A 25,355-nucleotide genomic window follows, 5' to 3' on the forward strand; every position below is an offset into this window, starting at 1 on the left:
CAACCCACTCCAGTATTGCCTGGAGAATCCCTTAGAGGGGCCTGGTGGGCTACAGTCCATAGGGTCGCACAGAGCCGATCACAACTGAAGCAACTTAGCATGCACCGTTGTTATCAGACTCCAATCAAACAATAAATATCAGGATTCTGGCACAGGGCCTGGCATGTGGTAGGTGCTCAATAAATGCTAGAGACTAAATTGAATTGAAAAGTTCCCACATCCAGGGAGGGGGTAAAAACTACTCAAAGACTTTACTGATAATGAGGTCTCATGCTTTTTATTTGACAAGACTCAACACCTTAAGATCTTTAATGAGAATGGGACATAAAAAAATAATTCAGGAAAAAAGTTCAGAATGGTGTTCCATTGAAAGCCTGGTAGGTGCAAATTCTATCAATCTGCTTCAGTGGGGGTAATTGTGGGTTTTAACTTCAGGACATTCAGATGGTGCAGAAGGAGGATGGGTAGCTGATCTGGTCCCAGCCATCCACTCCCCTGCCCCTGGCTTCCAAATCTCTCTCTGTCACTCTGTATCATCACTCTATATCATTGGCACCTCAGATGCTGACTCTTTCCTCATGAACAACGAAGGGAGGTTCAATCTAAGAAGGACTCAGTGCAAGAAATACTTGGGTGTTATTTTCCAGCTAAGGTGCCGCATGGAATGGAAACCCTTCATCCCACTCCAATTCTGTTTCAACTCAGGTCATTCATTTCACTGACTCTCTTTAGAGCACCATAAAAAAACTTTGGTAGACCAGAAAGCCTCCCATTTTGAGCTTGGGGTCTTTCTACAGAGTCAGCCAGCTTTCTGTTTGAATTGCATCAATGGAGAAACCTGTAGATCACATTCTTTCCAACATGGATGAACCATGAAAATATTACACTAAGTGAAGTCTTGTCCCCTTTCACACAGCTACCCAGCTTTTGGTGGCTCAAAAGTCTAGAAGACAACAGCAAAAAAGAACGCTGAACAATTCTATCGACTGGACCAAACCCCAAGATATTGGAACTAACCCAACTCTCAGGAAAAATAAAAAAGACAATTTCCAGTTGGTTTACAGGACATAAAAGATAACAAGAGTCACCACCAAATAAGACTAACAGGTTTTCCTGAAATGGACAACTTTCTGAAACGCTTGCCGAAACTCTTCGTTAAACACAGTATAGATTATTGGATTGATGAGGGAGTTCAGATAGCCTAGCCAGGTGAAAAAGTCAAAAAGTGCTGGGTGGATCCAGCAGGAGTCTCTGCAGATGGGAAGGACCAGAGATGCTACAAAGAAGGGCAGCCAGCAGACGATAAAGGCCCCCAGAATGATCCCGAGGGTTTTTGTGGCTTTCCTCTCTCGGGCAGCAGAAATCCTCTTGCGTTCCAGGACACTATCGGCAAGCTTGATTTTCACGTGGTTAAAAAAGAGAGGGGAGCCGGCTGAATGAGAATGCCCCTCGTGAAGGCTGGGGTTGAGTGAGCACAGTGAGGACCCTGCAGAGCCTGTGATGAGATGCGCGGTGGTGAAGCGCTTCCCGTAGAGGGACGATGGATTCAGGATGCGGTTTCGGGCGGCCATGTAGATACGGCCATAGAGGATGATGAGCAACACGGACGGGATGTAGAAGGCCCCACAGGTGGAGTAGATAGTGTAGGAGATCTGAGACGTGTTCACCAGGCAGTCTGACATCTCTTCGTGAGTTTTGGCCTGCCGCCAAAAGAGGGGTGGGATGGAGATGCAGACCGAGATGGCCCAGACCATGGCGATCATGGCGGCTGCGTGGCCCGCAGTCCGGCGTTTACTATACTCCAGGGCATCCGTGATGGCCCAGTACCTGTCCAGAGCAATGACGCAGAGATGCAGGATAGAGGCCGTGCAGCATGTGATGTCAGAGGACAGCCAGATGTCACACAGGAGTTGGCCGAAGCTCCAGGTGTGGGTGGTGGTATAGGCGATGCTGATGGGCATGACCAAGATGGAAACCAAGAGGTCGGTCATGGCCAGGGAGCCAATGAGACAGTTGGCTGGGGTATGGAGCTTCTTGGTTAGGAAGATGGTGGTAAGCACAAAGGCATTGGAAAGGACTGTGGCCAGGGTGATGATGGAAAGGACCACGGCAAGAGCAATCTTGAGGGCTTGGAGGGTCCCTGGGTCCCAAGCCCCTGGGGTTTCTGTGGCATTCAGGGATCTGTTGGGAGCCCCCTGCAGAAGCCCTTCTACTGACTGGTTTGGGGGGGACATTCTAGGTGGCTCTGTCTTTCCACAGACTTTCACATACACAGCTCCTTCTTTCACAGTTGTCCTGCTCACAGAATAAGGTCATCCTTTTGTTTCACACTGGTGGGAGGCAGCCGTCAGAACAGAACCCAGCGAAAAGCCCTCAAAACTCGACCGTTGAAAGAACACTGAGGTGCCTACCACCTGGTAGTTAAAGGTCTTTCCTAAATCAGATGAAACCCAAGATGTCTCACTGTTCTGGAACTCTGCCCAGCAACTGATCAGGCGTTGAGGACACATGCTGGATTTGTTAGACATTTACCAGGATGTCAAAACAGTGTCTGCAACGCCCTGGAATTCTTGCTTTTGGCATTTTGGCTCCATCCAAAGCTTGAGAGATAAATGTGTTTAATGAGAACTTAAGAATTTCCTCCATTCTATTCTGAGAAGATTCTGGATTTCAGGTCGCCCCTGGGGATTTTTTTTTTTTTTTAACTAGAGACAAAAAGAAGTGCCAGCTGGTTCAGAGAGGCAGTGCAGTCAACAGCTCACAGTTTTCCCAGGTTCGTCTGCATGTGTCATGAGGATGTTAACTTTGGTTCCTGTCCCACTTAACGTCTGGAACCTGAACAGACAAAACATTCCAGTTACCAAGACTCGAAGAATGCCTGAGCTGGGAGAAGGCAAAACAAAGAGATGACTGTAGGTTCATCCCGAAGGGCACGTGTTCAGAAGTTCTGGGGGTTAAGGAAAGACAAAAAGTAGAGTTAGGTTCTAGAAGGACAATTTAGACGTTTGAAATTAACTATAAGGTTAAAAGGATGCTGTTTAGTGCTGGCAGTGGTGCTGAGGGCAAGGTGCCCCACCCCCACAATTCTCAGAGTGGGCAAAGTATCACAGCTGCTGGACATATCACAGGTTTCTTACAAGTACATGAAACTAGCTCTGTGCATTGTGAATCAGGAATCATCCTATTTATTCATAAGCAATGGAAACTAAACGAAATAACTGTGTACACACACACACACACACACAGAGGCCACTGGGAAAGATACCAAATTGTTACCACGTGCTTCTCTAGGAATTGGGGGAGGGGGCGGTGGTGGCCTTTTTCCTATCATATGAGTTTTCCAAATTTCCTAGAGTGAGCATGTATGACTCTCAAAGTAAAAAGTGGAAACAACACCTTTTCATTAAGCAAAGAAATTGAACTGCAGGGAACTCCCTGGTGGTCCAGCGGTAAAGACTCTCCACTTTCATGACTGTGGGCCCGGGTTTGATCCTTGGTTGGGGAACTAAGATCCCACGAGCCACGTGGCAAAAAAAACAAAAACAAAAACAACTAACTGCAAAAATAAAAATCCTGTGCTTTTTTTCACGGTGAAAGTTTAAATATAAAAATAAAATTGGCTTTGCAAATGAGAATTGGAAATTAAGTCACAAAAAAATCTTGAAGAATCATTTTCTTTTCTTCTCTGTGTCTGTGGACTTGAATCTGGGTTTCAGTATTTGAGACACAGGCAAGTCCTGGTATCTGAAGTCCACAGGGCCTGGCAGGAAGCCCCTGGGTGTATGGGGTTGGGAAGAAGAATGCTAAGACACCTTAGCCCCGTCAATAACCCTACTGTGTCTCCCCCATCTTGTGTGGAATGCTACAACTCCACTAGGAATCCCTATAATTCATTTATCGTTATCTCTTCCAGCTCAACTTAGCAAACAGGTCTTGCCCTGAGAGCATTCACAGCCCAGGAAGGGAGGCAGACATGTAGTGTCAAGGACCCTGGGATGGAGCTGGCAAGGCAGAATATATATTATATATACATGCTTTTCTAAAAAGTGTGATGTCACTTTCTTTATTGGTGGTACCGAGCAGCGGGTGGGATCTTAGTTCCCCTACCAGGGTTCGAAACCCCAGTCCCCTGTGTTTTGCAAGGCAGATTCTTAACCACTGGACCACCAGAGAAGTCCCCACAATTTCATTCTTAAGGACTGCATGTTGTTCCATTGGTTGCCTACATTAAGGAGAAGGGTCTCAGTAGTCAGCGTCGAGAGGGATGGCGTTCCTGGTGGCTGGAAAGATAACAGTAAAGGTCTGGAGAGCAGAGGATCAGGCTTCAGGCGTGGGGGGTGCTGGTGGGCAGCAGGGCATGGGGTAAGAGTTTCGCTTGGACTGGGGCGGTCTAGGCTCTAGTCCTTGTTCTACCCCAGCCCTCCTGGGTGACCTTGGGCAAGTCCTTAAGTCTCAGATTTCTTCCCCAAAACAGCTGCCACCCCATCTGCCAACCAGGACTCCTGTGGGGCTTTCATTGCTCCTGGCAAGGTCAGCCTTTGAAACCCACTGAAAGCCCGAGAGATGTCAAGAATCATTGTCACCCTACTTCCCTCCTTCTGCTCGGCTCAGGGCTTTGTTGGGAAAGTTCAGTCTATGGCTGTTGATTGGTTTTATTTTTGATTTAATTAATTAATTTGGTTGTGTTGGGTCTTAGTTGTGGGACACAGGGTCTTTGTTGTGTCATGTGGGATCTTTTGTTGCAGCCCAAGAATTCTCCTGATGTGGCCCATGGACATAGCAGGTGTAGTATGCAGGCTTAGTTACTCCTCATGACATGTGGGATCTGAGTTCCTGGACCAGCATCGAACCCACATCCCTTGCATTGGAAGGTGGATTCTTAACTGCTGAACCACCAGGGAAGTCCGTATTTTTTTATTTTTTTTATTTTAATTTTATTTATTTATTTTTTATTTAATTTTTTTTTTTTTAATTTTTTTAAAAATCATTAAGAAGCTAAACATGCAAGATGGTAGTTTCCCTCTCACACCCCAAAAGTGTGCTTTGTCTTTAAAAAAAAAAAAATCTGCTTAGAGGACGGAAAACAGCCTGAGTTTAAGAAAACCCTTCTTAAGCTACCTGTTCTGAAACATTCCCTGAATTTGAGGAATATTATCGTCGCACCTTTGATGGAGCTCTTGGTATGTTCCAGGCTGGGACCCACTCCACCTATGGCCCCCAACTGACAAATGAACCAATCAGTGCTCAGAAAGGTGATGTCACCTGCCCCAAGGTCACCAGGTGGAAGTGGAAAAACCGGGTCCAGGGTCAGCTCTGACATTTCCACTCCTCTCCACACTGCCTCAGTTCAGGAAGAAAAGCCCTCCGGCAAGTTTGCTTCTAGGCATGAAGCTGGTTTGGGATCTCCTGGAGATAAATGAAAATGGTGATTCCTTCACGCTACCCCACCCCCTCTCCTTGTCCCATCCTCCACCCCAAAGGCCTCTGGCTGAAGCTCTCCTTTGGTTCACAGGGAAAATGTGAAGTCAGGTTGGACTGTTCAGAATTTTCTTCGCTCCAGATGGTCTGGGTGAGCAAGGTGGCGTCATCTCCCACGGAAGACTGGTATGCTTGCCCCACAGACCCAGGCGGTCACTCCCTGGGTTCCAGGCATTCCAATGACCTCATTCCAGCGAAAGGCGTGGGCTCAGAAAGGCCCAGGAGGCTGGTGGGTGACATCTTGGGAAGAAGGACAGTGTGGATTGCCTTGGTCAGGAATGCCAGGCTGGAGTTTTGTAGCAAGCCACATGATTCTTTTTTTTTTTTTTTAATTAATTTTTGTTGGCATATAGCTGTTTACAGTGTTGTGTTAGTCTCTGCTGTATAGCAAAGGGAATCATGAATACATGAATCATGAACCATGAATACAATACGAATACATCTACCTTCTCTTCTTTGGATTTGCTTCCCATTTAGCTCACCACGGAGCACTCAGTAGAGTTCGCTGTGCTATACAGGCAGTTCTCATCAGCTACCTATTTTATACATGGTAGTGTATATCTGTCGATCCCCATCTCCCAGCTCATCCTTTCCCCATTCACCCCTTGGCATCCACAACTTTGTTCTCTAGGTCTGTGTCTCTATTTCTGCTTTGCAAATAAGTTCATCTGTACCAAATCTTTGTAGATTCCGCACAGAAGCATTAAATACAACAGCTGCTTTTCTTTCTGACTTACTTCACTCTGTATGACTGCTTCTAGGTCTGTCCATGTCTCTGCAAATAACACTATTTTGTTCCTTTTACAGCTGAGTAATAGTCCCCCGTTTCTGTGTGCCTCTTGGGAGTCCCATAATTCTGAGGCTGTCTCCTGCATACCGTTCTTCCCCAACTTGAACAAAGTTGGGGGAATTTCCCACAATCCAGCTACCTTTGGAGATATAGACTCTAGGTCCATAGTCAACCCTCCCATTAAATAAAAAGATAAAAAACAGAAATCTTATGCAATTTCAAATAATAAGGTAAAAAAACAGAAATTCAAACAATGAGTTACCGTCTTCAGTCAGCAGATAGGTAAAAAATTTTAATCTAGTTGTGGCATGTCATTTGGTAAAGGCGGGAGCAACAGGAATTATCACCTCCCACTGGTTAAGTATACTTTGGAGGACACTTGTTAGCAAACAATTTGGCCTTATGTCATAAATCTAAAAATGTAATGACCACCTCATGACCCAGTAATTCCACTCCCAGGTATATAAGACAGAGAAACTTTTCAATGTGTTCCCTGGCAGGCAGCAACAAGAATAATCACAGTAGTAATGACTGTAACAGCAAACAACTGGAAACCACCCAATCATCCATCAGGAGCAGGGTGGCAGAATGTGGTATATTCCTGAGCCGGCTGCTACAGAGAAGCGAGACTGGGTAAATCAAAGCGCGTGAATAACAGTGCCAACAACAAAAACATGCCAGAAGAAACAAACTGTTTAAGGATATAAATATATGTGGCAAAGCCATAAGGAAAAGCAAGGGAACATTCAACATAAAACTCAGGGGAATTCCCTGGCGGTCCAGAGCTTTCATTGGAAGGGGAGTGGGTTTGATCCCTGGTCAGGGAATTAAAATCCCACAAGCAGCGTAGTAAATAAATAAATAAAAACAGCAATAAAATTCAGGCTAGTGGTTACCACTAGAGGGGAAAGGAAACGGGGATGTAATCATCACGGAAGGGTTTTAAAGGTTATCAGGGATGTTTTTTAAGGCAGTAGTGAGTACGTGGTTGTTAATTGTTAGTCTTTAATCTGTAAGTATGTTTTATAAATACATTCACACAGACACACACACACATGTATTCTTTTGTAGGAAATTGATATTTTCATATTTTTTCTTAATCAATTTTGTACATTATAAAAAAGAAATGCACATGACCAGCACTGGTAGTATTGGAACCAGCGCTGATACCTTGATTTTGACACGTTAATACCTATCCATACATCCTAGTCCCAAATTTCTGAGTTCTGATCCCAGCTCTGCCTCTGATCAGCAGGGTAACCATGGGCAAGATATGATTTCTCTTTGACTATCAGTTTCTTCATTTGTAAAAAACGGGAACATTAGCATGGCTGTGCTGCCCCAAAGGGGTGTTCCAATAAGATCATATATATGATAGGATGTAATTGTAGCGTCCTGAGCAAATGTAACCATAATAACAGGGCTGGAGGGGAATGGCTATAAGCATACATTTGGGGTCAGGCGGGCTCAAGTCCCAATCCCCGTTGCTCCGCTTTCTTGCTGTAACCATTTGGTAAGTTACTTAAGCTCTCCGAGTTCCAGTGATGAAGGTGATAATTCACACCTCACCAGAATTTAGGGAGAACTGATTAGAGCATGGATCTTAATGCCCAACGTAGTAAACGATGACTTCTCTGGTTTCTCCAGGATGGATCCAATCATCTTCAGGTCTCCAGGCAGTCAGGTCTCTTCCCTCGCTAGAAACAAGGCATCACTGTCCATTTTAGTGAGTGATGGCACCATTGTCAGAACTACCAGCTGTACCAGGGAGCTTCTCCCCTGCCCACCACAGTCCTGGTAGTCATCAAAGCGGAAGTTAGGACCTTCCTCAGCCTCTCCCGAGCCCAGCTGCATCTTCCCTGGAGTCCACATCACACAGACTCTAGCCATACCATACGCCTCCCAGCGCCAATATCTCTGCAGAGGGGTAGAGAGGAAAAAGCAGCGATGCCTGGGTCCCGGTTCCGACTTGGTCCACAGGCTACCTCTGACCACAGCTGGCTGGACCAGGGTGGACTTGTGAGCCAAAACCAGCAGGTTCTCTTTGGGGAATTTAAACTGGAGAGTGTGAACAGCTGGGTGGAGAGCTGATGGAGGGGGAGCAACTCAACGCTAAGGATGCTGGGGCAGGAATCGGGCCACAGCCGTGACCAAGGGGCACGTGGTGGTGGGGGGTGGGGTGGGAAAAGCCACCAGTAAACACCAAGCAACAGGTCCGCAGAGAGAGGCAGGAGGACAGGGCACACGGAGAAGGGAGCAGGGAGGCAGGAGACCCACCTGCCCCAGGAGAGGAGAGGAAGGAGCCTTCCAAGCCTAGTGAATACTCCTTACCCTTAGACGTCCACGAGCAGCCTCTGGGCCAAGGAAACCTCATTTGTAGCAACTTACACTTTTCCTGTGGAGAAGGCAATGGCACCCCACTCCAGTACTCTTGCTGGAAAATCCCGTGGATGGAGGAGCCTGGTAGGCTGCAGTCCATGGGGTCGCTAAGAGTGGGACACAACTGAGTGACTTCACTTTCATTTTTCACTTTCATGCATTGGAGAAGGAAATGGCAACCCACTCCAGTGTTCTTGCCTGGAGAATCCCAGGGACGGGGGAGCCTGGTGGGCTGCCGTCTATGGAGTCGCACAGAGTCGGACGCGACTGAAGTGACTTAGCAGCAGCAGCAGCACACTTTTCCTGTTGAGCCAGTTCAAATGGACACAACAGGCCGGGAGAAAGAGAAATCAGACAGAGGATTTTCAGCTCCTTCCCACCAAACAATCCCTGCTGTGGGAAGGAGGCAAGTCATTTCACCTCCTGCGCTTTTCTTTCTCATCTGCAAATTGGGGTCCTAACGCCTTTTGCCCAGAACTGCCATGTGGATGCCGGGAAGGCACAGCGGCTGTCACGCCGCAGGCGTCCTTTTTAATCCCTCTTCACTAAGGCTTCCCACCCAGGCTCAACTCCTCCGGCCTGCAGAAGAATTTGTCACCCCCCCTTTCAGAAGAAGCTTTACTTTAACTGAGTGAGTCATAAAACCTTGCCAGAAACAAAGAGGATGTATGCGTTTAATGTATCCTCAGAAGTCTGTCCCGTCCTTTTGGAGGGGAAAAAAAAAAACAAAACCAACAAGCCTGTGATAAAGATTTGATGCAGCAGAATCAATGCCCCACGGAGGAATTCATGTCTGTTCTTTCTCTGGAAGCTGTGAGGTACGGATGAGTGAGCCCTGACCGGGGAAACCATTCTCCTCAAATCTGAACACTGCTTTATACTTTACAAAGCACATCCACAGCTGTTATTTTATCTATTCTCTCTACAGCATGGGACCTCCCATAGTCTCGGGCTTCTCTGTAAAATCAGGGTATCAAGTCTATCTCCCATGGGTGAAATAAATATGAGAGGAAGATTAAAAAAATTTAATAGGAGCGTGTGTCCATCTATCCATCAATCAGTATATTTGTAAATGAATGCATGTTTTGAAATCTAGTCAGTTTCTTGAGCAAGTCAACATTTCACCTCAATTATAAAATCTGGAAAATGGGGACTTTCTTGGTGGTCCAGTAGCTAAGAATCCACCTTCCAATGCATAGGACATGGGTTCGATCCCTGGTCAGGGAACTAAGATCCCACATGCTGCCGGGCAGCTAAGCTCAGGTGCTGCAACTGGAGAAGCCTGTGTGCCACAACAAAGACCCAGCACACTCACGATAAAATAATAACAAAATAAAATGACCTCTTAAAAAATCTGGCAAATGTCAAAAAATCAAAAGCAGCCAAACCTCTGACCTAGAACTTCTGCTCCCAGATATATACACGATAAAAACACAGACAACTGTTCACCAAAAGGCATTGCAAGAATTATTCATAACAGCACTATTGAGCAACCCCAAACTGGAAGCCACCCAAAACAAAGGTCAACAGTTGAATGGATAAATCCACTGTGGCATATTCCTACAGCAGAATACTACAGGTCAGTGAGAATGAGTCCCACCTCCCTGCCACACACAGCCACGTGGATGAACTTCACGGAACAGAAGAAACTCAATACTATGTCCCCACATGTGAGTCAAACTTCCTGAAGCTCATGAGTGGGCAAAACTGACCTGCTGTGATGGAAGTCATGCTAGTGTGTTGTGTTTGAGGGGAAAGAGGCAGTGATGGGGAGGGAATATGAGAGGGGCTGCTGGGTGAAGGTCATATAGTCAGCCCGCTACATGTGAACTTTCAAGTTGTGAACTTTCAAAGATATTTGCATCTGGTTCCAGCAAGGAACCAGAACCTGTGCCATCAACGTCCGGCATGAGTGAAACTGCAGCTTGCCCTCCGTCTCCTGTTGCTGACAATCCTTCAGATCTATCATCTCCCGCCTCTCCTCCCTCCTGCAGTCAGTAACTCTTCTTGCCTGTTCACTCGATGCCAGCCCTTGGGTGTCAGCTATTGTACTGTACTACTGTACTTCCCAAGGAACTGCACTATAAAATTAAAAATGTTTTATTTTTTGTTTTTTAAAATGTATTATTTGTGTGAAAAGTATTACAGACCTATCACACAGTATTAAATAGCTGATTGTGTTAGTTGGGTACCTGGGCTAATGGGGTCGGACTTACAAACAAATTGGACTTGTGTTCTCAGAACAGAATTCGCTTGTATGGAGGGGACTTACTGTATTCAGTTTCTTGAACCAGGTGTGTTCACTTTGTGAATATTCGTCAGGCTGTACATTTGTGTTTGGGGTACTTTCGCTTTCATAAAAATGTTTACCCCCCAAAATTAGTGGTTAAGTGCCTAAGAACTCTGGGTACCAGTTCTGCACTTAAAGGGGGCCTTGAACTTGTCATTTAACCTCTTGAGTTCAGTTTCTCCATGTGGAAAATGGGTATGGTAACAGTACTACACCACAGGGCTATTTTGTTTGAATGAGCTGGATGAAAAGCACCCGCTGCGGAGCAGATGTTTCAGACATTTTAGTTAGTTGCAATTAACAGTCCCTCCCTGGCAAACATGATCTTGAAGGAACTTTTATTTATTTATTGTTTATTTTTAAAAATACTTATTTATTTGACTGCACTGGGTCCTAGTTGCGGGGTATCTTTAGTTGCAGCATGTGGGATCTAGTTCCCTCACCAGGGATCGAACCGGGGCCCCTTGCACTAGGATCATGGAGTCTTAGCCACTAGACCACCAGGGACATCCCTTGAAGGAACTTTTAAAATGATATAATCCAATATAATGAGCCGAGGTGCTAAGACCTGAAGAGACGGGTGTCTTGCCCAAGATTACAGAGGAAAGTTTCACCTCCCTCACAACTCAGCTCAGTGTTTCCACCACCCCATGCTGCCCTCATCTTCCCCTGTCAAGAGAAGGCATATATTTCCTGAATCTGGGCTCACATGGACCAGCTACAGCCAACAGGGTCAGGCAAAGGTGACAGTGAACTTGTTCTAAATCTAGTTCTCAAGATGCTGTGCATATTTCTGCTTGTGGTCCATCATCTCCATGAGAAGACCATGTATGGGCTAACCACTGGTCCCAAAAGGAGGGGACAAAGACATGTGGAACAGAGCTGCTTATACCAATGGCCCCAGCAAATCCCCACGGAGAATAGAGCGCCTCAGTTGACTGGCAGATACACGTGTGAGCCCAGCTAAAATAGCAAAAATGCCCAGTCCATTTAAGATTAAATCAGCTGGTCTCCAGAAGCATGAATTTTAGTAGTAAATGTTACTGTTTTAATCCACTGAGTTTGAGGGTAGCTTGTTACACAGCCATAGTGACTGGTATAGTCTCTTCTTAGTATAGTAAGTATAGTATAGTGGTACTGAACTACTGAATTCTACCAATTTCACTGCCTAGACCTAACTGTGCCTTGGCTCTCTTCATTCTTCTCTACCCCTGTTGCCACTTCCTGTTTGGGGCCAAAATTTTCTCTGGCTTAATACAGTTTTTATTTATTAATTTATTTTATCTATTTATTTAGCTCTACCAGGTCTTAGCTGCAGCACGCAGGATCTTCAATCTTCTTTGCAGCATGCAAGATCTTTAGTTGAGGTATGCAAACTCTTATCTGTGACATGTGGGATCTAGTTCCCTGACCAGGGATCGAACCCGAGCCCCCTGCACTGGAAGCATGGAGTCATAGCCACTGGACCATCAGGGAAGTCTGTCTCTGGCTTAAACTATCTCCCTGCCTCCACTCCCTTCCATTCTCTTACCACGTAACACCCAGAATCTTCCTTTTAACTAAAAGTCTGACCATGTCACTCTCTTAAAATCCTCCAGTAGCTCCCCCTGCACCTGGGATTAAGTCTCAGCTCCATCACTGGGTCTAAGAGAACCTTCATGAACCTTTTTTTTTTTCATTTATTTTTATTAGTTGGAGGCTAATTACTTTACAATATTGTAGTGGTTTTTGTCATACATTGAATGAATCAGCCATGGATTTACATGTATTCCCCATCCCGATCCCCCCTCCCACCTCCCTCTCTACCCAATCCCCTTCATGAACCTTTAATTACATCTGCAGCATCACCTCTGACCCTAGCAGGCTGTGACCTTCACAGTCTAGCATCACAGACCTGCTTGATTTCCTGATGGCACCCTCCTGCCATACCCATTCCCAGTGCTGTGTCCTGCTCTAAACCTCTGTCTCTGCTGTGTCCTCTGCCTAAGTCACCCTTCAGGACTAAACTGGCATCTCCCTAGGAAGCCTTTTCTAAAGGCTTTCCCCCCACCAGCTCGGGTTAGGTACACCTCTTCTGGATGCCCACCGCCAAGGCTCTTACCACACCAAACTCTCTATCACTGAAGATTGAGTGCAGGGACCAAATCTTATTTAGCTCCTATAACCATGACACCTGGCCCACAGCAAGAGGTCAATAAAGGTTTATGAAAGGCTCCATGAACTGAGGAATGGGCCTAAAAACAGGGTACTGGACTGAGATGGCAGCCCTGGGCTTTAGCTTGGTTCTGCCATGAATTCTCTGCGACCTTACAAAAGACAGTTCCTCTTCTGAAACTGTCTTTATCTTGAAAATGAAAGGGTTGGGTCAGATCAGAGATTCTCTTGCTGTGCATCAGAATCACCTGGGGGAACTTAAAAAAAAAAAATACAAATGCTGTTACAAACAATAAGAAAATACAGATGTCCAGGCTTAAACCCCCGAGGGACAGAGCCCGGGCACTGTAATTGTTCAGAGCTCCTCATGTGTTTCAGAGGTGCAACCAGGTTTGGAAACCACTGGCCTGGATGATCTCTGGGGATCTTCATCCCTGGCAATCTGGTTATCTTGAAACAAGGTGAAGGTTGTTTCCAAGGCCTTTATAACAGGGAAACATGAGAATCCAAACCTGTTTCACTTTCAACCTTGCGCTGTGTCAATTAGCCCTCAACAGGGAAGGAACCACTTTGAATGACTAAATTGCACAAAGACTCCCCCCGGGTGCTCTCATGCTTGTGAGAAAGAGGGCAGAAACGTTTTAAACTCTCACCAGTAACCTCTCACACTACCTCTTGGGGCAGAAATTGCCCCATATTACAGATGAAGAAGCTGAAGTTCAGAGAGGTAAAACGACTAGCCCAAGGCCACACAGGCAGTAAGTGGCACAGCTGGAATTCACAGCCAGTCCCGAGAAACTGGAGAATAGTCACTACTGGCCACATGTGGCCCCAAGAGCCTGAAAGTGTGAAACACACTGGACTTCAGTCTTACTTCAAAAAAGAATGTAAAATACCCTATTAATAGAATAAATATTTATATCAATCACATGATGACATTTTGGATATGTTGAATAAGTAAAATATAAATCAAAATCAATTTCAATTTTAGTTTAAAGTGGCTACGTCTAAATTTTCTAGGTCTACAATTACATCTGTGGGGTCTTCCCTGATTGCCCAGTGGTTAAGACTTCGCTTTCCAATGCAGGGTAAACTGGCTCAATCCCCGGTCTGGGGGCTAAGATCCCATATGCCAAAAAAATAAAACATAAAAACAAAAGCAATATCGCCCCCTAGGGATCATTTTGGGACTCTGGTCTCAAAAAAGAAAAAGAAATGCAAGTAGGCAAAGTGGTTGTCTGAGGAAGCCTTAAACAGCTGAGAAGAGAGAGAAGTGAACGCAAAGAAGAAAGGGAAAGATATACCCAACTGAATGCAGAGTTCCAGAGAATAGGAAGGAGAGATAAAAAAGCCTTCTTAAGTGAACAATGTAAAGAAATAGAGGAAAACAATAGAATGGGAAAGATTAGAGATCTCTTCAAGAAAATTGGAGGGATGGGAATATTTCATGCATAGATGAGCACAAAAAAGGACAGAAATGGCAAGAAAGGACCTAATAGAAGCAGAAGAGATTAAGAAGAGGTGGCAAGAATACTCAGAAGACCTATACAAAAAAAGGATTTAATGATCTGAATAACCACGAAAGTGTGGTCACTCACCTAGAGCCAGACATCCTGGAATGCGAAGTCAAGCAGGCCTTGGGAAGCATTATTACAAACAAAGCTAGTGAAGGTGATGGAATTCCAGTTGAGCTATTTCAGATCTTAAAAGATAATGCTGTTAAAGTGCTGCACTCAAATATGCCAGCAAACTTGGAAATATGCCTGCAAATTTGGAAATATGCCAGCAAATTTGGAAAACTCAGCAGCAGCCACAGGACTGGAAAAGGTCAGTTTTCATTCCAATCCCAAATAAAGGCAATGCCAAAGAATGTTTCAACTACCGTACAATTGGGCTCATTTCACATGCTAGTAAGGTAATGCTCAAAATCCTTCAAGCTAGGCTTCAACAGTATGTGAACCGAGAGCTTCCAGATGTGCAAGCAGGATTTAGAAAAGGCTGAGGAACCAGAGATCAAATAACCAACATCCTCTGGATCACAGAAAAAGCAAAGGAATTTCAAAAAACATCTACTTCTGCTTCATCGACCACACTAAAGCCTTTGACTGTGTGGATCACAACAAACTGTGGAAAATTCTTCAAGAGATGGGAATACCAGACCACCTTACCTGTCTCCTGAGAAACCTGTAGGCAGGCCAATAAGCAACAGTTATAACCAGATATGGAACAAGGGACTGGCTCAAAATTGGAAAAGGTGTATGTCAAGGCTGTATATTGTCACCCTGCTTATTTAACTTATATGAAGAGTACATCATGCAAAATGCCAGGCTGGAGTGAAGATTGCCAGGAGAAATATCAATAACCTCAGATATGCAGATGACACCACCCTTATGGCAGAAAGCAAAAAGGATCTAAAGAGCCTCTTGATGAAGGTGAAAGAGGAGAGTGAAAAAGCTGGCTTAAAACTCAATGTTCAAAGAACAAAGGTCATGGCACCCAGTCTCATCACTTCATAGCAAACAGATGGGGAAACAATGGAAACAGTGACAGACTTTATTTTCTTGGGCTTCAAAATCACTGCGGACAGTGACTGCAGCCATGAAATTAAAAGACCCTTGCTCTTTGGAAGAAATGCTATGACAAACCTAGACAGTATATTAAAAACCAGGGACATCACTTTGCCAAAAGTCTATAGTCAAAACTATGGTTTTTCTAGTAGTCATGTACAGATGTGAGAGTTGGACCATAAAGAAGGCTGAATGACAAAGAATTACTGCTTTTGAACTGTGGTGCTGGAGAAGACTCTTGAGAGTCCCTTGGACAGCAAGGAGATCAAACCAGTCAATCCTAAATAAAATCAACCTGAAAATTCAGTGGAAGGACTGATGCTGAAGCTGAAGTTCAAATACTTTGGCCTGGTGTGAAGAGCCAACTCATTGGAGAAGACCCTGATGCTGGGAAAGATTGAGAGCAAGAGGAAAAGGGGGCCACAGAAGATGAGATGGTTGGATGACATTACTACTTGAGCAAACTCTGGGAGATAGTGAAGGACAGGGAAGCCTGGTGTTCTGCAGTTCATGGGGTCACAAAAAGTCGGACACAACTTAGCAACTCAACAACAATTCTCATGAAATTCAATGCAGTCCCAGGAAGGGGTTTAGGACAATACCTGGAGCTTGTGGGCAGGGGTTGGAATAGCAGTGGTAGTCAAGTAATGGTCAACATTATTAACAGCTTACTATATGCCAGGCACTGTGCTAAGCACTTCCTCTATATCAGCTCGCTGAAGTCTGAACACAACCCTCTGAGGTTGGTGTTATTATTATATCCATTTCCCAGGGAAGGAAGCTGAGGCTCAAAGAAGTGTTTTGTCTAAGGCCCCAAAGCTAGGACACTATAGATCTAAACTGGAACCTGACTTGCTCTGTTCCAAGCTCCACCACTCATAAAAGGTGCTGAGTCAAATCAGTCCCTCTTCCTTCTTCATTCACAACTATTAAACTACATGTGATGCCACACGTTAAAAAAATCTCCTCTGGGTCCCTGACATGTTCTGGGCTCCATCACTCTCGCCTGAATAGGGTCTCCCTCTGCCAGGTCCAGAGAGAGACTCAGGCCCAGGGGAGGGTGCCCAGACACCTGCGTTTCGCACTCTGCACACGATCCTCTGCTTGCTTTTTCACCACAGCCCAAAGAGAAGGGCAGGAAGGTGGTTATAGCAGTGCTTCTCACACTTGAATGTACACATGATTGCCTACAATCTTTTTAAAAATGCAGATTCTGGGACTTCCCTGGTCCAATGGCTAAGACTCCACACTCCCAACACTGGAGACCCAGGTTCGAACACTGGTCAGGGAACTAGATCCCACATGCTGCAGCTAAGAGATCCCACCTGCTGCAACTAAGACCTGATGTAGCCAAATAAATATTTTTTTTAATTAAAAAAATTTTAATTTATTTTTCGCTGTGCTGGGTCTTTGTTGCTGTGCAGGCTTTTTCTCTAGCTGCGGCGAGCAGGGGTGACTAGTTACGGTGTGAGGGCTTCCCATTGTGGTGGCTTCCCTCGTTCCAGAGCACGGGCGCCACGAGTGTGAGCTTCAGAAGTTGTGGCACGTGGGCTCAGTCGTTGAGGCACAGGGGCTTAGATGCTCCGAGGCACGTGGGATCTTCCCAGGCCAGGGATCAAACCCATGTCTCCTGCATTGGCAGGCAGACTCTTTACCATTGAGCCACCAGGGAAGTCCCAATAAATAAATACTTCTTAAAAATGCAGATTCCGATTCTGTGGGTCTGGAGTAGGAGCTGAGATGCAGCATTTCAGACTGGCTGCCGGGTGATGCTGCAACTCCGCTGATGACACTGACTCGCAGGAGGATAACAGTAATGTCAGCCCTGGGGTTCAGGCAGGGTCTCAGCGTGTCAGAGCAAGAAGGACCCTTAGGAATGACCCACTCCAGCCCCCTGATGGTGCTGATAGGGAGAGAAAGGGCAAGACACTAGCCAAAGGTCACATGGCAAGTTACAGGCAGAGACTGCATCTTCGGAGTCCCATCCATGCCCCTTTCCATCCACCGTCTCCAGCTGGCGGCAGAATCCAGGGCAGGTGTGTGCAGACGTTGTCACACCCAAGTCATACCACATGCTTTTGGCATTGTCACATCCTCTCCCCGCTTCCCCTCTGAGCTTCCACACAAAGGAAGTAATCCCGGGAGCAGACTGGCAGGGCAGACCACACTGCAAGAAACCTCTAGGGCCACAGCCTCTGGTCCTACAGCTCAACTTGCCCCTCCCTGCCAGATGCTACACATCTGGGTCCCCAGAAAGCACTTGAGCTGATGGATGGAATGAAACCGTTTTCAGGACGGGGGAGAGGCTGACTTCTCCAGACTGGATGAGCAGGGTACTTACAACAGGAATTCATTTCCTAGAAATGAAACACTGAATTTGTTGGTATTTACAGGATTCACCATCTGCTTTCCCTGCTGGGACGCACAAGACAAGCCATGATGAGAATATAAACTTCAAAGTCAGGTAGGGCTTTGGAGTTAGGGGAATTTGCTTCCCAGCTCGGCCATTTATTAGCTCTGTGACCTTGGGCAAACTATTCCACCTGTCTGAGGCTGTTGACTCATTGTCCCTTCAATAGTGAATGACTTAAAGCCTATCACAGGAATTCCCTGTCGGTCCAGTGGTTAAGAATCCATGCTCCCGTTGCAAGGGGCACGGGTTCGATCCCTGGTGGGGCAACTAAGATTCCACAAGCTGTACAGTGTGGCCAAAAAAAGGCCTATCACATGTTGCCAAGAGCCACACAGATGTGGGTCCTGCTCTTAGGAAGACACCATGGCCCTGGGGAAACCCTCCTGGAAGATGCCACCATGGAGGAGGACATTGGAGCAGGCAAGGAGCCATGGGAAAGACAAGCCGCCCGAAGCAGCCCTAAGATCCCTGCTGAAAGTGGCTTTGAAGGAACTTCCTTGGTGGTCTAGTGGATAAGAATCCTCCTGCCAGCGCAGGGGACACGGGTTCAATCCCTGGACTGGGAAGATTCCACATGCTGTGGGGCAACTAAGCTCGTGCACCACAATGACCCTATTTGAGCCTGTAAGCCACGGCTACTAAAGCTGTTGAACCCTACAGCCCACCTACCGCAACGAAGAGTAGCCCCCACTTGCTGCCAACTAGAGAAAGTCTGCACAGAGCAAGGAAGACTCAGTAGAGCCAAAATAGATAAATGAATAAAAAAGAAAGAAAAGGCAGCTTTGAAGCTAAGCCCTGGCAACAAATAGAGTCAGCAAGTGAAGAGGACCCGGGGCCAATGATGTCTATTCCACGAGACCTCCCTTCCAGGGAAACAAAATCTTCCCTGCCATGCACCCCAAATTCTTTTCCTTTTTCTTTTTTTTTTTTGGCTGCACCATGGTGGCATGGGGATCTTAGTTCCCTGACCAAGGATCGAACTTATGTCCCATCAGACAACTGACAAACTGAGGAAGCATCTCTGTATTTCCCAGCCTGTCCTAGGCACCACTAGGAGATGAAGAGGCCCCAGACCCTGCCAGTCACGCCCAGGTGGCCACCCCCTCCCATGCCATCCTCTAGGTGCTGGCTTCCCAGTGCCTTCATGCCAAAGGCCACCCACTTCTCCCCACCACCTGGACAGGACCGAAAGCTGCAAAAGGCCCAGTTGCCCCAGTGACTTTTTTTTTTTCCCCAGTGACTTTTGCTGGTGGCTGTTGATAAAGAGTTCCTTGATGCCCTGGTGGGGAAGGCCAAGACCCTGGGCTGTGGAGGAAGAGAACCACCCAGAGGAGAGCAAAGACCTGCAATGTGTGGTGATTAGAAAACACTGGAGGGACTTCCCTGGTGGTCCAGTGGCTAAGACTCCATGCTCCCAGAGCAGGGGATCCGGGTTCAATCCCTGCTCAGGGAGCTAGATCCCATGCTGCAACTAGGAGTTGGCATGCCACAACTAAAACCTGGAGAGCCAAATAATAAAAATCAATGAGTATTAAAAAAAAAAGCATTGGAAGCTGATTCCAGGGAAGACAGTGAGAGGTTGCGCCTACCAACCGGGGCAATGACGGCCACAAGTGCCTGAGCTGCTGTCTGCAGCCAGGCGCTGTGCTCAGTAATGACCCTATTTGATTTGCACAGCCACGCTGTGAGGTGGCCACCTGAAATCCCGTTTTGACATGGGAGGAAATCAAGACTCAGAGAAATTAAGGGCTTTCCCAAGGTCACACAGCTAGTAAATAGCCAAGCCCTGTGTGCTAAGGCAGCCAATCTGACTGAGAGCCCCTGCTCTTAACCTTAGACCTTCCCCAGCTAGTGAGGCAAGGGACTTCGGTCTTCTCTTCTCTTCCACGCAGCATGACCTTGGGCGAGGTTTATCCCCTGCTCTCTGCGCCTGCAGTCAAGCAGCTTTCTTAGTACTCTTCCACGTCCGATGTTATGTAATTAACTGGGATTTGGACAGAGCTTTACAGTATATAAAAAGACATTCATAAGGCATCTCATTTCTTCCCCCCCGCACGGACCCTGTAGGGTGAAAGAATTATCTTCTCCATTTGATAGATGTGCAAACTGAGGCTCGAGGAGACGCAGTGACCCGCCCAAGGTCACAAAGCAAGTTAGGGCCGCCGGGTTTCGCTCTCCACACTAGACGTTCCTCCGACTCCAGAAAGGAGCGGCCCCGCGGCGCCCGGACCTGGCGGACAGGGGGCGGCACCCGGCTTCCCTCGGCCGCCCCCGGCCACTTGGGGCGGGGGGCGTCGCAGCCCCCGGCCCGGGGGATGAGGGGAAGCCTCCCGCCCCGCCAGATCTCCGGGAACGCGCGCCAGGCGGGCATCCCGCAGCCGCCCCCGGGCGCTGCCTTGACCCACCCTCCATCCTGGGGCTCGGGACGGCGCCCCCCGCGACGCGCCCCTCCGGCCGGGCAGGTCCTCCGGGGACCCCCTTCACGCGTTCGGGCGAGAGCCCCCAGCGTCCGAAGGCGCCGAGAGGCGGGACGCTCGGGCCCGCGGGGCGCTGAGGAGGGCGCCGCCTCCCCGCCCAGCTCCACCTGGGTGGCCGGACTGCGAGCCGCCGGGGCCCCGGCGCCCCTCCCCGGGGCGGCACCGGGCTCCGAGCGCTTACCCGCTCCCGGGCAGGCAGGTGCTGACCGCGGGCTCGCCGGCCCGGGTCCTTGTCTTCGGCCAGCGCTTCGTCTCCCCGCCGGCAGCCGCCGCATCTCCGCCGCGACCTCCCTAGTGGAGCTCGGGGCGCGCCGCCCGCCCCGCCGCCCCGGGGGCCCTCCCCTGGCCCCGCGCCCTCGCGATGCCCACCTCCCGGCGCCCTGCGGCTCCGGCTCCAGGCTCCCCTTCCCGCGCCCGCCGCCGCTCGGCGCTCCCTGCCCCCAGCTCCTCCCCCGCGAGGCTTCCTCCCCACCCTGCCCGCCGCCCGCCCGAGGGAGGCTCGGCCCCCTTCCGATCCCGGACGCGTGGCCCCGAGCTCCGAGCCCACGTCTCCCGCCCTCGCAGCAGCCCCAGCTTCAGGGGTAGGTGGGCGCGAAGGAAGAGAGGTTGAGGAAATCCCCAGCCCGGTACCCCGGGGCCCCCACCTGTAGGAGAGAGGACAGACTGGGTCCAGAGGAAGGGTGGTGACAAAGCCAGGCCTCCCCCATCTGTCCCTGTCCCCTGTCTTTCTCTCTAGCTAGGGATTGAGCCTGGGTCTCCCGCATTGCAGGCAGACACTTCAGCATCTGAGCCACCACGGAAGCCCCTTTCCTTCATTTAACAAATACTGATGAATGTGTGTGTCAGGCACGTTCGAGGCAGTGGGGACGGACCAGTGAACAAAACGAATGTTGACCTAAAGGAGGTGACGAGCAGGTAGTGAGTAAAAGGTAAGAAGTGATTTTAGAGGTAAATGGCGTGGAGGACGATGAAGCAGAGAAAGGAGATAGAGTGAAGTGCAGGTTCCAACAGGGAGGTCGGGGGAGGCCTCCCTGGGAAAGTGACATCTGAACGGGAGGTGAGAGAGTGAGCCCTGCAGAAATAAGGGGGCACCACACTCCACGTGAGGGCAGCCCCGGGGGGCCAGTGAGGAGCAGGAGTTGAGGTCAGGGAGGCCGGGGAAGGGGCAGTTGCAAACAGCAAATTCTCAACCCCCAGGCTCCCGCAGGTATTGGGGGTGCCTGGTTCCGAGAACAGGGTCAAGAGAAGACTTGAGCACAGAGAGGAACCACGGGAAAGCTTCAGGAGGAGGTCCGGGCCTGGCTAGCTCCAGGTTTCATGCCTTCAGAGGGAGCTGGCCTTCTGTCTCCTTATGAGCTTTCTGTCTCTTTGTTCATGTATTTTCAGGCTGTGTTATTTGGATTATTTCCAATCTGTGCATCCGCTGCTAGGATTGTCATGTCTTCTTGATGAACTGATCCTTTTAGCATTATGAAGTGACCCTCTGTCCCTGGTAACAGCTCTTGTGGTGACGTCTCCTTAACTGGCTGTCAGGAGAGGCTGGTTTATTTACAGCGCCCACAGCTGTTTGACATCTGGTTTACCCCAAACTCAGCAGCTCCTCCAGACTTCCTTTCCAGTGTCCTTCTGTGCCCTTCTGCTCCACGCATTCTCTACCCACCTGGCCCTCCCCACCTTCCTCCAGTCCTCACCCTCCTGGCTTACCATCTAATGGTCGGCCTGGAACCTTCAGCTCTCTCCATCTTTCTCTGTTTTGGAAGGCTGTGATCGATGAGCATTAATAATGCAAACGTTCTTTTTGTCTTAGTGCAAATCCCAGGCAGATAAATCACTGGCAAATAGGAGTTACCGGCAGCCATACCTCAGCCTTCTCCACTCTACTCAGGCCCTGGGTTCTTCTCCCAGCGAGGAAGTGGGAAGATGGGCCAATGAATGCCAAATGTAGGCATTGCCCAAAATGGGTATGCTGCTGATGTCCCACGTTGAAGATTTGTAGAGGAGGAAGGGGTCCTGTCTACACAGCTCAAGCATTTGTAGGTGCCGCCAAGATCCTAGCCTGAGATCAGCAGGTGGAAATCACATAGCAGTGTAAATATAGATACGCCTAGGGTGTGTCCTCACTGAAAAGACCCTGACAGCCCCAGAAGCAACCCTAACCAGAGATGAGAAACAGAAGGGCCAGGAGAGAGGGCAAAAAGAGTGAGACTGCAGCCTCTCAGCAGACAGCTGACATCATTTAACAATAAAAGCAGCCAGAGATGCGCAGTGCTGTTGGAAAGATGGTTTAGGGGAAAGGCTGGGTCTGCGGGAGAGGGTTCAATTCAGCTCAGCCCTCACCCAGGTCCAGCAGATGTGTGAAGCCCAGTCCCATCTCTCAGGAAGCACACAGACCAGGAGAGAAAACCCACAGGCATTTAAGCATAGCACCGTGTGGGGGAGAGGGAGAGGTGGGAGGGCATGGTAAGGAACTCAGAGGACTCCCTGCCCGACCTGGGAGGTGAACAAGGGCCAACCCTGTGCGGAGCCTTGAAGGGCGAGTAGGAGGCTTCTGAGCAAAGAAGGGGGAAGGAGAGCAGAGTTCTCTGGCAGTTCAGTTCAGTTGCTCAGTCGTGTCTGACTCTTTGCAACCCCTGGATTGCAGCATGCCAGGCTTCCCTGTCCATCACTAACTCCCGGAGCTTGCTCAAACTCATGTCCGTCAAGTCAGTGATGCCATCCAACCATCTCATCCTCTGTCGTCCCCTTCTCCTCCCACCTTCAATCTTTCCCAGCATCAGGGTCTTTTCAAATGAGTCAGCTCTTCACACCAGGTGGCCAAAGTATTGGAGTTTCAGCTTCAGCATCAGTCCTTCCAATGAATATTCAGGACTGATTTCCTTGAGGATGGACTGGTTGGATCTCCTTCCAGTCCAAGGGACTCTCAAGAGTCTTCTCCAACACCACAGTTCAAAAGCATCAATTCTTCGGCACTCAGCTTTCTTTATAGTCCAACTCTCACATCCATACATGACTACTCGAAAAACCATAGCTTTGACTAGACGAACCTTTGTTCCTTCCCTGGTAGAAGGAACACCGTGTGCAAAGGGGTGAAAAGAGTGAATTTGGTTACGGAAACTGGAAGCCTGCAGATACTGCTAGAGTGGGGAGAAGTAGTCAGGATGAGGCTGGACATAAAAAGGATCAAAACTGTGTCATGTGCAGAGATGTGGATGGACCCAGGGACTGTCATAGAATGAAGTAAGTCAGACAGAGAAAAACAAATACCGTATAGGAATGCATATATGTGGAATCTAGAAAAATGGTATAGATGATCTTATTTGCAAAGCAGAAATAGAGACACAGATGTAGAGAACAAAGATATGGATACCAAAGGGGAAGGGGGTGGGTGGGATGAACTGGGAGACTGGGATTGACATATCTGCACTTTGGACACCGTGTATAAAACGGATAGCTAATGGGAACCTACTGTACAGAGCAGGGAACCGTACGCAGTGCTGTGTGGTGACCTACGTGGGGAGGAAATCCAAACAAGAGAGGAGATGTGTAAACATATAGCGGATTCACTTTGCTAACAGCGGAAACTAACACAGCTTCGAAAAGCAGCTATATTCCAATAAAACTAGTAATAATAACAATAAAAAGATGAAGCTGGAGAGGCAGGAAGGGACCAGTTCATGAAGAGCCTTGAATGGCAGGTAAAGGTGCCCATGTTTTATCCTGAGAGCCGTGGGAGCCAGGGAAGGGCTTTGGGCAAGGGAGAGGCATGACTGGACAGGGCAGACTGGCAATCCATGGTACCCTGAACTCTGACCCCCAGGTAGAAATCACCACGATCCCCACTTCTGCCACCACGATGAAAAAAACCCGGGGGCAATTTCTGATGGGCTCTCTCCCACTCCAAACCATCCTCCGTGTTTTAAGAGGGCAGGTTTCCTAAAACTCATGGACCCCCCTGCCCAGACAGCTCCAGTCCCTCCCCTCTCCCTCCTGAAGAGGTCCTGACTCCCTTGTCCTGGCATCCCAGGCTCTTCCCAGCCTGTCCCCACTCTGTATCCTGCCTTCTCAAACCTGGCTCATGCTTTTCCTCCCATGTGGAAAGTTCTGACCTTCATTTCCTTTGCTCAGAATCCCCCCCACCCCCATTCCAGAATCTTTCATGCCTCCTTGGCTCACCATGACTCATCTCTCCAGGCCCAGCTCCAAAATCCCCTTCTCTGCCAGGTCCGTCTCCTTCCTTTGAGCAGAAATGGTGGTTCCCTCCTTGGAGTGCGACTCCCTCCTTGGGGAGTCGAAAGTGTTGACTCAGTGATCAGACTGAGTTTGAATCTTGATCTCACTGCTTAGTAACCGTGCAACCCCGGACAAGTTATCTCAATTCTGTGCTGCTGCTGCTATTTAATCACTAAGTTGTGCGTGTCTGACTCTGCGACCCCATGGACGGTAGCTTGCCAGGCTCCTCTATCCATGCGATTTCCCAGGCAAGAATACTGGAGTGGGATGTCATTTCCTTCTCTAGGGGATCTACCTGACCCAGGGATTGAACCCAGATCTTCTGCTTAGCAGGAGGATTCTTTACGCTGAGCCACCTGGGAAGCCCATCTAAATGCTCTGAGCCTCAGTTTATTCATGTGTCAAAGGATCACAATAACAGTCCCTGCTTTGTGGGATTATCATGAAGGCCAACTTAAAGTCATGTATCTCAGTTCATAGCCCAGTGCCTGGCACACAGTAAGCCCTCCATGAGTGTTCACTATCACTGTCATTCTAACTGGAATGCCACACTTTTCACAATTATATTGCATCCACC

General features: G+C 48.3%; 1 protein-coding gene across 5 annotated transcripts; it reads right to left on the reverse strand.

Annotated features, from left to right (window-relative positions):
• Nucleotides 1-267: 267 nt before the first annotated feature.
• HTR1D (5-hydroxytryptamine receptor 1D) lies at nt 268-20,932 on the reverse strand. 5 transcript variants are annotated; one of them, XM_061148159.1, is made up of 2 exons: nt 20,918-20,932; nt 268-2,835 (listed from the first exon to the last, which is right to left on the reverse strand). In XM_061148159.1, exon 2 carries the CDS (start codon nt 2,232-2,234, stop codon nt 1,101-1,103), a length of 1,134 nt encoding a protein of 377 aa, XP_061004142.1. In that variant the 5' UTR covers nt 2,235-2,835; nt 20,918-20,932; the 3' UTR covers nt 268-1,100. The 5 variants fall into 5 exon arrangements, with proteins under 5 accessions (XP_061004142.1, XP_061004143.1, XP_061004139.1 ...); XM_061148160.1 differs by lacking the exon at nt 20,918-20,932 and adding an exon at nt 20,730-20,748; XM_061148156.1 differs by lacking the exon at nt 20,918-20,932 and adding an exon at nt 8,657-8,762 and having other exon boundaries at nt 268-2,947.
• Nucleotides 20,933-25,355: the final 4,423 nt, after the last annotated feature.

The sequence above is a fragment of the Dama dama genome, chromosome 8, assembly GCF_033118175.1.
Source record: "Dama dama isolate Ldn47 chromosome 8, ASM3311817v1, whole genome shotgun sequence".
Lineage (NCBI taxonomy): Eukaryota > Metazoa > Chordata > Mammalia > Artiodactyla > Cervidae > Dama > Dama dama.